The following is a 13,890-nucleotide window of genomic DNA, read 5'->3' on the forward strand; positions in this document are numbered from 1 at the left end:
TTCATTGTCATTTCCTTCTTAGATGACTATGCCCAGCTGTGTAACATCCCTGTCACGGGACGCCGGCAGCCATATGGACAGGATGCCTTGGTCGACTTCAGTGAACAGTACGCTCCCGAAGCTGATCCCTACTTCATTCAGGACCGTAAGCAACATTTTTAGTTACTTTGGAACTAAATTGTGGTTCTGAAGTTTAGTCAGTGGTTCTCAAAATGTAGTCCCTGAAAGCTTGTAAGAAATGCAAATTTGCGAGCTATGCTGTAGACCTGCTGAATCAGATACTGGGGTGAGACCCACCAATCGGCTTTACCAGCCCTCTGAGTAAGCCTTACATACACTCAAGTTTGAGAACCACCAGATCAGATTATGAGTCTCACTGGTGGGAATGCTATTACGTTTATTTTCTTTTATTTATTTTTTTTTTGAATTTTATTTACTTTTATAAATTTATTTATTTGTTTTTATTTTTGGCTGTGTTGGGTCTTTGTTCTGTGCACAGGCTTTCTCTAGTTGCAGCGACTGGTGCACGGGCTTCTCATTCTCGTGGCCTCTCCTGCTGCAGAGCACGGGCTCTAGAGTGCAGGCTCAGTAGTTGTGGAACATGGGCTTAGTTGCTCCGCGGCATGTGGGAATCTTCCATGGGCCAGTGATCGAACCCGTGTCCCCTGCATTGGCAGGCAGATTCCCACCCACTGTGCCACCAGGGAGGCCCTATTTATTTTTTTATACAGCAGGTTCTTATTAGTCATCAATTTTACACACATCAGTGTATACATGTCAATCCCAATCTCCCATGCATCACACCACCACCCCCACCGCTTTCCCCCCTTGGTGTCCATACATTTGTTCTCTACATCTGTGTCTCTGTTTCTGCCCTGCAAACCAGTTCATCTGTACCGTTTTTCTATGTTCCAAATATATGCGTTAATATACAATATTTTTCTCTTTCTGACTTACTTCACTCTGTATGACAGTCTCTAGATCCATCCACGTCTCAACAAATGACCCAATTTCGTTCCTTTTTATAGCTGAGTAATATTCCATTGTATATATGTACCACATTTTCTTTATCCGTTTGTCTGTCGGTGGGCATTTAGGTTGCTTCCATGACCTGGCTATTGTAAATAGTGCTGCAGTGAACATTGGGGTGCATGTGTCTTTTTGAATTATGGTTTTCTCTGGGTATATGCCGAGTAGTGGGATTGCTGGATCATATGGTAATTCTATTTTTAGTTTTTTAAGGAACCTCCATACTGTTCTCCATAGTGGCTGTATCAATTTACATTCCCACCACCAGTGCAAGAGGGTTCCCTTTTCTCCACACCCTCTCCAGCATTTATTGTTTCTAGATATTTTGATGATGGCCATTCTGACTGGTGTGAGATGATATCTCATTGTAGTTTTGATTTGCATTTCTCTAATGATTAGTGATGTTGAGCAGCTTTTCATGTGCTGCTTAGCCATCTGTGTGTCTTTGGAGAAATGTCTATTTAGCTCTTCTGCCTATTTTTGGATTGGGTTGTTTGTTTAATATTGAGCTGCATTAGCTGTTTATATATTTTGGAGATTAATCCTTTGTCCGTTGCTTCGTTTGCAGATATTTTCTCCCATTCTGAGGGTTGTCTTTTTGTCTTATGGTTTCCTTTGCTGTGTAAAAGCTTTGAAGTTTCATTAGGTCCCATTTGTTTATTTTTGTTTTTATTTCCATTACTCTAGGAAGTGGATCAAAAAATATCTTGCTGTGATTTATGTTAAAGAATGTTCTTCCTATGTTTTCCTCTAAGAGTTTTATAGCATCTGGTCTTACATTTAGGTCGCGAATCCATTTTGAGTTTATTTTTGTGTATGGTGTTGGGAGTGTTCTAATTTCATTCTTTTACATGTAGCTGTCCAGTTTTCCCAGCACCACTTATTGAAGAGACTGTCTTGTATATCCTTGCCTCCTTTGTCATAGATTAGCTGACCATAGGTGCGTGGGTTTATCTCTGGGCTTTCTATCTTGTTCCATTGATCTATATTTGTTTTTGAGCCAGTACCACCATATTGTCTTGATTACTGTAGCCGTGTAGTATAGTCCAAAGTCAGGGAGTCTGATTCCTCCAGCTCTGCTTTTTTCCCTCAAGACTGCTTTGGCTATTTGGGGTCTTTTGTGTCTCCATACAAATTTTAAGATTTTTTGTTCTAGTTCTGTAAAAAAATGCCATTGGTAATTTGATAGGGATTGCATTGAAGCTGTAGATTGCTTTGGGACGTTTATTTTCTTTAAAGAAAAATCTTACAATTTCCATGACAAAATCATTTTTTTACCCATGAAATGGTGGCCTAATTTAAGGGTCAGTTTTCTTGATAGCTTGGTTATTATATTGTAGTCTTTTTTCATACAAGGAAATGGTAAATATTAACTGTACTGAGTTGATCTTTTTTTTAAACATCTTTATTGTAGTTGCTTTACAATGTCGTTAGTTTCTGCTGTATAAGAAAGTGAATCAGCTATACGTATACATATATCCCCCATATCTCTTCCCTCTTGCGTCTCCCTCCCACCCTCCCTATCCCACCCCTCTAGGTGGTCACAAAGCACTGAGCTGATCATCCTGTGCTATGCAGCTGCTTCCCACTAGCTATCTACTTACATTTGGTAGTGTATATATGTCAATGCCTCTCTCTTGCTTCATCCCAGCTTATCCTTCCCCCTCCCCATGTCCTCAAGTCCATTCTCTTAGAATGGGAGATAAAATGATTGCTCTCCTGGTCAGAGATTAATCTTTAGAATTCACTTGTGAGGGGGTTTATTAAGTAAGAAATGATGTGTGACGCTTTTCCTGGATTTGTGAGCAGACTTTTCAAATGGGAGGTGGAGCGTGTATGTGTGAATCCTGTTCCCATTTAGAAAGTAAATGCCTAAATGTACAACCAGAGTGTCCTGGATAAGGAAGCCACACAAGCTAAATATGTCTGTGGGAGAGATCAGAGCTTTCAAATACAGACTAATTATGTGAAGTCTGAAAAATGGGATGGTACAAATTGAAATATCAGTAGATAATGGGTTGTCTGCCTTCAAGAATGGGACTAGAGCAGTGGAGTCCAGGTACCTGTTCCACATCCTGCAGAGGGTGCCTCATTGCAGCAAGTGAAGCTGCTCCAGATTTTCAAGACAGAATCCCTGCAGACCAGGTAGTTGGGGTTAGGACTTTGGAGACACTGCTGAAATTATAAAATACAGCAATGCTGTTCTTTCTTTGGGACCTTTCACCTGTGCACAAAGCAAACTAGCTGTGACCTGGGTCCTGAGGAGCAACACAAACTTTGTGGCTGCCTCTGGAGCTACTTCAGTTCTGAGCCAAAGAGTGTTTTCCTCTTTCCCTTCCCTCCTTTTGTTTTTTAAAGTATGCAGTATATTGATCCTCCAGCCAAATTAAAACTGCTTTAAAATTTACATGAAAACAGCATTCTATTAAATCAGCTGGGTTGGGTCTTCTAGACCTGAGTGGATCTAGAGCATTGCCAGCATCCAGAAGGACCCCTGGTTCCCTTTTCCCAGCCACCCCCTCAGGGTAACCACTATCCTAACACCTTAGATCAGCGGTCCCCAACCTTTTTGGCACCAGGGACTGGTTTTGTGGAAGACAATTTTTCCACACATGGGGGGGTGGGGGTTGCAGGATGATTCAAGCTCATTACATTCATTGTGTACTTTATTATTACATTGTAATATATAATGAAATAATAATGAAATAATTATACAACTCACCATAATGCTAACAGGAGGTGGAGCTCAGGCAGTAATGCGAGCAATGGGGAGCAGCAGATGAAGCTTCACTCACTTGCCCACTGCTCACCTCCTGCTGTGCGGCCCAGTTCCTAACAGGCCATGGACCAGTACCGGTCCGTAGCCCAGGGGTTGGGGACCCCTGCCTTAGGTTTTCTTTTAATCAACCACAAATAATCATGCACTACTTCAAGAAATGTGCTTAAATACATTGACAGCTATAAGCCTGTGCACTTATGATTTCTACACTTCTGTGTATATATTTATAGGTCAGTAAACATTTACTTTAAAAAAAAAAGGGAGAAGAAATATTAAAGTTGCAAGAAAGTACAGTTTGCCTGCCCCATAAATCCAAAATACCAGGGTAAATCTACATGTAACTCTGACACGATCCCATGGCTTGTGTGTACAGCCTCTAATGCACTATAGTTCAGATGCCAGGAATTTTAATGTTGAAATGTTCTGGCTTATGTAGTTTTTTTTTAAGCTGTCATTGCTTTAAAACTTTTAAAATTCACTACAAATGTTAAGAAATAAGCATGTTGGTATCAGGTCAATTTCCTGTTTAGCAACATAGGAAGTTGCAGATGCAGTTCGAAGACCCCCAGCTTTGACTATGTAACGGCCTTTAAATTTCTTACAAGTTGCAGAGAAATAGCTCCTCCTTCCTAGACCAGGATCAAAGGCTCTCTGGCCCTACTGAAGACATAAAATCGTATGAGGTAAGATAGTAAAAGAGAGGCTGAATCACACCACCTTTATTATTCATCATCTTGTGCCTCTCTGCTGAAAGTTGGGCTAATGACTGGCGTCACCTTTAGTTAGAGCAGTATTTCTAAAACTGGAATTTTCTAGAGCAGAGATCAACTTTTTCTATAACTGGCCAGATAGTAAAATTTGTAGGCTTTGGAGGCTATATAGTCTCTTTTGCAGCTACTCAACTGTGCTCTGGAATCAGGAAAGCAGCCACAGACAGATATTAGCAAATAGGTGAGGCTGTGTTCCAGTAAACTTCATTTATAAAAATAGGTAGCAGGCTCACTTTAGAGCACGGGCTGTCGTTTGCTGACTGCTGTTGTTTTAGAGTCCTGTAGAAGTATTTTGGGGAGTCTGATTAATGCGTGTGTAGGAGTTTCAAATTTTAATTTCATGTTTTAACTTCTATAATAAACATAATTTTACTAGTTAAAATGGACTTTGCTGTGTTACCTGGACTTTGAAATATTTCCATAGGTTGACTTTCTTGTCAATATTTCTCAAACTGGCTTCAGGATCTGCTGACAGTCTTGATGCCCAGTCGTATTTTTTTTCCTTTTTAGATGTATTACTTAATTTTTAAAATCATTGTTAGACCTTACAGCCCTGCATGAGAAATGATATTTTGCTGCCCCCTGCAGTTCGACCTGAGAATTACTTCAAAGGCCAGATGTAGACTTCTGACCCTAGGTTGATTTTTTTTTCCCCTTAAAAGCTAATACGTGGGGCTTCCCTGGTGGTGCAGTGGTTAAGAATCTGCCTGCGAATGCAGGGGACACAGGTTCGAGCCCTGGTCCAGGAAGATCCCACATGCTGCGGAGCAACTAAGCCTGTGCACCACAATGACTGAGCCTGTGCTCTAGAGCCCGTGAGCCACAACTGCTGAAGCCTGTGCTAGAGCCCGTGCTCTGCAATGAGAGAAGCCACTGCAATGAGAAGCCCACACACTGCAACGAAGAGTAGCCCACACTCGCTGCAACTACAGAAAACCTTGCACAGCAATGAAGACCCAACACATCCAAAAGCAAATTTATAAAAAAAAAAAAAGCAAATACATGGTGCCTTCAGAAGGTGGGGGAGAGGATGAGACCCCCCCCCCCCACATCAACAGTGTGTTTGGGTCACTGTGGATTTATATTTACAACTTTCTAGAAACAGAGGAAAATATTCTTGATGCCTGGCTACATTGTTTTTGTACTACTAAACTCTAGCTCTGAATCAGTTTAAAGATATCTTAAAAAAAAAGAGCCAAACAAGAGCTTCCTTGTTTCTTTAAAAGAATTTTGGTTTTCTAAACAGAAATATGACGTATTTCTCGTTTATCAGGATGTTGTGAGTCCCTTTTACTGCCTTTATCCTTTGATCCCCCAAGAGCCCTTTTGTAAGGCTCATTCCAAAGCCAGAGCAAACAGACCTCACATGGCAAGGCCAGCCTGGCTTTTCTCCACTCCTGGGAACTCCCCATGAAAGAGCACTGCCTCCAATGCTTGTGCATCTTAGCAAATGTCTACTCTCATAGTGAGTTCCATCGGTTCTATCCTGAAAGATGTTCTGACATTTACCCCACTGAGAACTCAGGAAATTTAAAATCTTAGACAAAAAATTTTAATAATTAAGGGCAAAAAAATACCCTACTTGCTGTTATCGTTTTATGTGATTTTAGTGTAGAACATCAGAATTCAAGATGTGGGGCTAATCTGTACAACCTACACAAGGTTGGTAATAGTTTGCTTAATATCGTGTACACTTAAATTTTAATGCTATCTTTAAGGAATTGGAAATACGTATGTATGATGAACCATAATCTTAACCTCATGTCATTTTCAAAAACGGTGTAAGAGGTTGAAAATTTGTAACTTGCCTCCTGTCCTTTCCCTTCCAGGTTTTTTAAATAGCTTTGAGGAGTTACAGGCTGAAGAATGTGGCATCCTCAACGGCTGTGAAAACGGGCGCTGTGTCAGGGTGCAGGAAGGTTACACCTGCGATTGCTTTGATGGGTATCACTTGGATATGGCCAAGATGACCTGTGTTGGTAAGAATCATATGTATTTGTTGGGAAATTAACCTTTTCCTGAATGCCCTTTGGCTGGACCTCAGACAATCTAGTACCTTTAAGATTTGCAGAGTTTCAGTTTGGGAAGATGAGAAAAGCTCTAGAGATGGACAGTGGTGACGATTACACAAAAATGTGAAGGTACTTAATGCCACTGGACTCTCCGCTCAAAAATGGTTAAAAAAATGGTCAATTTTATGTTCCATATATTTTACCACAAATTTTTTAAAAGTTGATATTTAAGAGTTCATATAAATGGTACATACCTGTGGAGGAAAGGCCAGAAAGTTTGGGGTAATTAGTTTGACTCTTTTAAATTGAGCTTTTGACTCTGCAGCAAATGTTTTCCCTGAATACCTGACACCAGCAAGAGGGGAATATAGATGAAAAAGAAAATACAACTTCCATTTTAGAGAAAGTTCTTTTCATAACTCTCACTTTGCCTTCCCTCTTACTTTTAAGAGAACAGTAAAAATATGTTTATCCTTACCGTGTGATTGAGGCTGTGTTCCTGAGCCCGTTGGCCTCCTTGCTAAATGACCCTTGACTTGTAGCATTTTTTTCCTCTATTTTTGTGGCCGTTTTGCTCCGTCGTGTAGTTTCCCCACTTCAATTTTGTTAGTCTCAATCTGAGGTACGTCTAAAAAAAAAGGTAACCTGGGTTATTAAAGGTGTTTCAAGTGCATAGAGCCTTTCTTTCCTGTGGAAAGAAATCTAAGAAAGTAACTTAAACCTTTAGAGAGGCTGCTCAGAGGCTCTCTTTATTTCTCTTGACAACCTAACAGTTCTTCGGCATGTGCAGAGAGGAATTTAGAAGTAGGATGGTTGTTCCAGCTTTCTTAAGGTTTGTCTATAAAAAGTCAAGCTGACAAAATGGTCCCTGTTGTGTTAAATAACAAACAGGGAAAGAAATTCTAGAACCTCCTGGATAATCACCTTTTTAAGATCTAGAAAGTAGTATTTCTCTTGCATGTAATTGAAAGACAATAATGGGAAAGACTGCAGTTTACTGGGGGGAGAGCACAGAACAGCCAGGCTGTGTTCAGGCCGGATGCCTCAGGTAGGGTGTAGATTGCATTTCCTCCCGGAGCAATGTTGAAGCTTGCTAACCTGCGTGGTTTGGCTTATTGCAGATGTCAACGAATGTGATGAGTTGAACAACCGGATGTCTCTCTGCAAGAATGCCAAGTGTATCAACACCGAAGGTTCCTATAAGTGTGTGTGTCTGCCCGGCTTTGTACCTTCCGACAAGCCAAACTACTGCACTCCATTGAATACTGCCTTGGATTTAGAAAAAGACAGTGACCTGGAGTAAAAGTGAAGCTACATAACCTAAGCCTGTATACTCTGCACTGTGTAAAGGAGAAAGAGAAATGTATTATACTTCAGACATTTCACTTGACCCAGAATGTTGGAAATATGGAAACATCATGGAATTGTATATCCTCAGAAGCGAAAGGATTCAGTGTGAGCCTGACTTGTGTGACAGACCAAATGGACATTTCTCTGAAAAAACAGTATATATAGTCTGTTCATATGTAAAATTCAGTGGAAAAGAGGCAGAACAGTGCTATTATTTTAAACAGAAGGTTGTATTATTATGTTTTTTGTTTTGATATTTTTTACTATTGCTTGATTAAATCTGGCATTTAAATAGTGGTGGAAATATTTTATATAATTTTCATTTTTTGGTTATGCAGTTCCTTGGCTACTGTTTCTTTCAAATGTCAAGTGCAAAAGCCTTTGATAAAATATTGTTTAAACTATTATAAGTATTCTTACACAGGGTTATGCTTATTCCTGGTCTGGAACATTTTTAAAATCCAAATTGTCCTGTGGAGCAGGCAGTGATTGTTTCAAAACTTTTGGAGAAAAGTACTTTATATTACAATGCGGTGGAGAAAAGTACTTTATATTTACAATGTGGTATCTGATTTTAATGTCCATTTTTAGCCAAGCTGCTGGTAGGTGTTCATTGGATCCCTTTCCTACAAATGGAAGAACTAATGAGCTTACATTACTGTTATAATGTGTAAAGCAGGACCAGCAAATTTTAAAACTTGATGATCCCAATATATTTACCATTGTATGTTAAAGCAAAATAAATCACCATTTTTTTAGAAAATTTCTACATCCGAGTAATGTCAATGACCATGTGCACACAAGTTGTTCCTGACCACCCCACTCTATCAATGGTCTTCTATGAATGTAGAGTCTTTTACAGGTTAATTATTACATTTGTTAGATACTGTTATGGGTGGAATTGTGTCCCTGGAATTCATGTTGAGTCATGTCCCCTCAGTACCTCAGACTATGACTGTATTTTTAGATGAGCTAATTAAGGTTGAAGAAGGTCACCAGGGTGGGCCCTAATCTAGTAGGACTGGTGCTCTTATATGAAATTAGGACATAAACAGGAAGATCCTGGGAAGGCACAGGGGGCCGACAGCCATCTACAAACCAAGGAGAGAGGCCTAAGAAGAAAATTCTATAATACCTCGATCTTGAACTTCTAGCCTCCAGAATTAAAAATAAATAAATTTAAGCCACCCAGTCTGTGGTACTTTGGCAGCTTTTAGCAAATGAATACAGATGCATAACATAGGAAGAATAGCTTTCACTGTTCCAAGCCTTACTTAATACAAATCCACAGTCATACAGTTGTCTTATTTAACCTGAATTTCAGAATCTTTTTTTTTTTAAGACTTTTTTGATGTGGACCATTTTCGAAGTCTCTATTGAATTTGTTACAATATTGCGTCTGTTCCATGTTTTGGCTTTTTTGGCCGTGAGGAATGTGGGATCCCAGCTCCCCGACCAGGGATCAAACACGCACCCCCTGCATTGAAAGGCGAAGTCCCAACCACTGGACCACTGGGGAAATCCCTCAGAATCATTTTTAATAAGAGCATCTGAGTTTTCAAAAACAAACTATGGATAGGCATACTCAGCAGAAAATATCCCCATTTAACATTTTCTTGTAAGACAGGCTTTCGGATTTTAGTATCTGCCATAGGAGGAATGGTACATCTAAAATGTCCATGTCCTCTACCACCGAGAGCCCTATGACCAGGCACCAACCACTGTCCCTGCCTTCCCAGGAGCTTGCACGGGCCACGCACCCGCACACCCCCTGTCAAGGGGATAATGGCAAGCACACGGTAAGGAAAAAAAACACCCAAATTAAAAGCAGCTCTCACACCAAAAAAATATTAAACGCACACAACCCACACAGGAACACTCCCGCTTATAAACAGACCTCCAAGATTACAGTAGATAATTGTTTCTTCTCAACTCATAGAGTAAGAAATATAGTATAAGCAAAATGAAGAAGCAGAGGAACCACTCCCACTTAAAAGACCAAGAGAATTCCCCTGAAGGAACAAACAATGAAACAGACCTCTTCAGTCTAACAGACACCGAGTTCAAAAAGGAGGTAATGAAAATACTGAAGGAATTAAGAAAGGCTATCAACAGAAATGCAGATTACTGTAAAAAGGAACTCGAAATTAAGGTGGAGCCAAGGAAAATTAGAAAATTCATTTGCCAAGACAGAAGCTGAGCTCAAGGCAATGAATAGCAGGATGAATACATTAAGTCCCCTACATACGAACCTTCAAGTTGCGAACTTTCCAAGATGTGAACATGCATTCCATCAACGTCAGGCGTGAGTGAAATTGCAGCTTGCCCTCCATCTCCTATTGCTGATGATCCTACCATCTCCCACCTCCTCTCCCTCCTCCAGTCAGTAACTCTTCTTGCCTGTTCACTCAACACCAGCCCCTGTACGCCAGCTCTTGTACTGTACTACTGTACTTCTCAAGGTACTGTACTGTAAGATTAAAAATGTTTTATTTTTGTGTTTATTTTTTATGTATTAGTTGTAAATACATTATTATGTATTATTTGAAAAGTATTATAAACCTATTATAGTAGAGTACTATATAGCTGATTGTGTTAGTTGGGTACCTAGGCTAACTTTGTTGGACTTATGAACAAATGAGACTTAATGAATGCACTCATGGAACAGAACTCATTTGTATGCAGGGGACTTACTGTACATAATGCAGAAGAAAGAATAAGTGATCTGCAAGATAGAATACAGTGATGGAAATTACCCAATCAGAACAGGAGACAGCCAAATGAAAAAAGATGAAAGCAATATAAGAGACCTATGGAATAATATAATAAATGTGACCAATATAATGTAAAAAAATACAAAGCTTGCCAGTCTACGCAAAATAGGGATTTCAGAAAGAGAAGAAAGAGAAAGGGGGATTAAAAATGTATTTGAAGAAATTATGGCTGAAAACTTCTCAAACCTAAAGAAGGAAATAGATATCCAGATACAGGAAGCACAGAGGGTCCCAAACAAGATGAACCCAAACAGTCCTACACCAAGACATATTATAATAAAACTGGAAGAAGTTAAAGAGAGGATTCTAAAGGCAGCAAGAAAAGAAGCTAATTACAAGGGAACCCCCTATAGGGCTATCAGCTGATTTCTCTACAGAAATGCTGCAGGCCAGAAGGGAGTGGCAAAATATATTCAAAGTCTTGAAAGGGAAAAATCTGCAACCTAGAATACTCTACCCTGCAAGATTATCACTTAGGAGGAGAGAAGGGACTTCCCTGGTGGTATAAAGAATCTGCCTTCCAATGCAGGGGTGAAAGTTCCGATCCCTGGTTGGGAAACTAAGATCCCACATGCTGCGGGGCAATTAATCCTGCACACCATAACTAATGAGTTCACACCTCTCAACTAGAGAGCCCACATGCCGCGAACTACAGAGCCCACGCTCTCTGGAGCCTGCGCAGCACAACTAGAGAAGAGAAAACCTGCAAGCCACAACCAGAGAGAAGCCTGTGCACTGCAATGAAGAACCCGTGCACCACAACGAAAGATCCCGCATGCCACAACTAAGACCTGACGCAGCCATAAAAGTAAATTAAAAAAAAAAGAATTTCTCAGATAAGCAAAAACTAAAAGAATACAGCAATACTAAACCTATCTTAAAAGAAATATTCAAATGTCTTCCCTAAATAGAAAAGAAGCAAGAAGATATAGGAAAGAGGGAATCACAATTGGAAATTAAATCACTTAAGCCGGTTTACAGATCAAAAAGAAAAACTAACCTATTTGTGAAAGCAATGATAAACGTAAGGAACAGCAAAAGGATAACCATGAATATGTAAAAAAGGACATCAAAATCACAAAATGTGGGGAAGGAGAATAAGAAAATTTAGATTTTGTTTTTTCTTCTTACAATGTCTATTCTAAAACTATCAGTCTAAAGCAAGCAGTTATAGGAAGGAGTCAACATACCTGAAAAACAGGGTAACCACAAATCAATAACATACAATAGATTCATAAAAGCCAAAAAGAAGAGGACACAAACATAAAAGGAACATCAAACCATAAAAAGAAAAAGAAACAAAGAAGAAACATAGAATCGACTGGAAAACAAGGTTTAAAATGGCAATAAATACAGATGTATTAATAATTACCTTAAATGTCAATGGACTGAATGCTCCAATCAAAACAGAGTGGGGGAGAGGGGGAAGATGGCAGAAGAGTAAGACGCGGAGATCACCTTCCTCCCCACAGATACATTGGAAATACAACTACACGTGGAACAACTCCTAGAGAACACCCACTGAATGCTGGCAGAAGACCTCAGACCTCCCAAAAGGCAAGAAACTCCCCCACGTACCTGGGTAGGGCAAAAGAAAAAAGAATAAACAGAGACAAAAGAATAGGGATGGGACCTGCACCACTGGGAGGGAGCCGTGAAGGAGGAAAGGCTTCCACACACTAGAAGCCCCTTCGCGGGCGGAGACTGCGGGTGGCAGAAGTGGGGAGCTTCGGAGCCACGGAGGAGAGCACAGCAACAGGGGTGCGGAGGGGAAAGCAGAGAGATTCCCCCACAGAGGATTGGTGCCGACCAGCACTCACCAGCCCGAGAGTCTTGTCTGCTCACCCACCAGGGCGGGCTGGGCTGGGAGCTGAGGCTCAGACTTCGGTCGGATTGCAGGGAGAGGACTGGTGGCATGAACACAGCCTGAAGGGGTTAGTGCACCACAGCTAGCCGGGACGGAGTCCGGGGAAAAGTTTGGACCTGCCAAAGAGGCAAGAGACTTTTTCTTCCCTCTTTGTTTCCTGGTGCGCAAGGAGAGGGGATTAAGAGCGCTGCTTAAAGGAGTTCCAGAGACGGGTGTGGGCCACGGTAAACAGCGCGGACCCCAGAGACATGCATGAGACACTAAGGCTGCTGCTGCCACCACCAAGAAGCCTGTGTGCAAGCACAGGTCACTATCCACACCTCCCTTCTGGGGAGACTGTGCAGCCCGCCACAGCCAGGGTCCCATGATCCAGGGACAACTTCCCTGGGAGAACGCACGGCACGCCTCAGGCTGGTGCAACATCACGCCAGCCTCTGCTGCCACAGGCTCGCCCCGCACTCCGTACCCCTCCCTCCCCCCGGCCTGAGTGAGCCGGAGCCCCCGAATCAGCAGCTCCTTTAACCCTGTCCTGTCTGAGCGAAGAACAGACGCCCTCCGGCGACCTACACGCAGAGGTGGGGCCAAATCCAAAGCTGAAACCCAGGAGCTGTGCGAACAAAGAAGAGAAAGGGAAATCTCTCCCAGCAGCCTCAGGAGCAGCAGATTAAATCTCCACAATCAACTTGATGTACCCTGCATCTGTGGAATACATGAACTGACAATGAATTATCCCAAATTGAGGAGGTGGACTTTGAGAGCAAGATTTATTATTTTTTCCCCCTTTCCTCTTTTTGTGAGTGTGTATGTGTATGCTTCTGTGTGAGATTTTGTCTGTATAGCTCTGTTTTCATCATTTGTCCTAGGGTTCTATCCGTTCTTTTTTCTTTTTATTTAAAAAGATTTTTTTTTTCTTAATTATGTTTTTATTTTAATAACTTTATTTTATTTACCTTACTTTATTTTATTTTATCCTCTTTCTTTCTACTTTTTCTCCCTTTTATTTTGAGCCGTGTGGATGAAAGGTTCTTGGTAAGAGATTACTACAAGCAACTATATGCCAATAAAATGGACAACCTGGAAGAAATGGACAAATTCTTAGAAATGCACAACCTGCCAATGCTGAATCAGGAAGAAATGGAAAATATGAAACAGACCAATCACAAGCACTAAAATTGAAAATGTGATTAAAAATCTTCCAACAAACAAAAGTTCAGGACCAGATGGATTCACAGGCGAATTCTATCAAATATTTAGAGAAGAGCTAACACCTATCCTTCTCAAAATCTTCCAAAATATAGCAGAGGGAGGA

General features: G+C 40.8%; 1 protein-coding gene across 6 annotated transcripts in view; it reads left to right on the plus strand.

Moving 5' to 3' along the window:
• LTBP1 (latent transforming growth factor beta binding protein 1) overlaps positions 1–8,709 on the plus strand; it is a 417,473-nt gene extending 408,764 nt beyond the window's left edge. For all 6 annotated transcript variants that reach the window (XM_024732194.1, XM_024732185.1, XM_024732205.1 and 3 more), the window contains 3 exons: positions 23–145; positions 6,408–6,557; positions 7,712–8,709. In XM_024732194.1, coding sequence (XP_024587962.1) covers positions 23–145; positions 6,408–6,557; positions 7,712–7,893 — 455 coding nt within the window. In that variant the 3' untranslated portion in view covers positions 7,894–8,709. The remainder of the gene's footprint in view (positions 1–22; positions 146–6,407; positions 6,558–7,711) is intronic.
• The last annotated feature ends 5,181 nt before the right edge of the window (positions 8,710–13,890 follow it).

Source organism: Neophocaena asiaeorientalis, unplaced genomic scaffold (assembly GCF_003031525.2).
Source record: "Neophocaena asiaeorientalis asiaeorientalis breed wild unplaced genomic scaffold, Neophocaena_asiaeorientalis_V1.1 scaffold18, whole genome shotgun sequence".
Taxonomy (NCBI): Eukaryota; Metazoa; Chordata; class Mammalia; order Artiodactyla; family Phocoenidae; genus Neophocaena; species Neophocaena asiaeorientalis.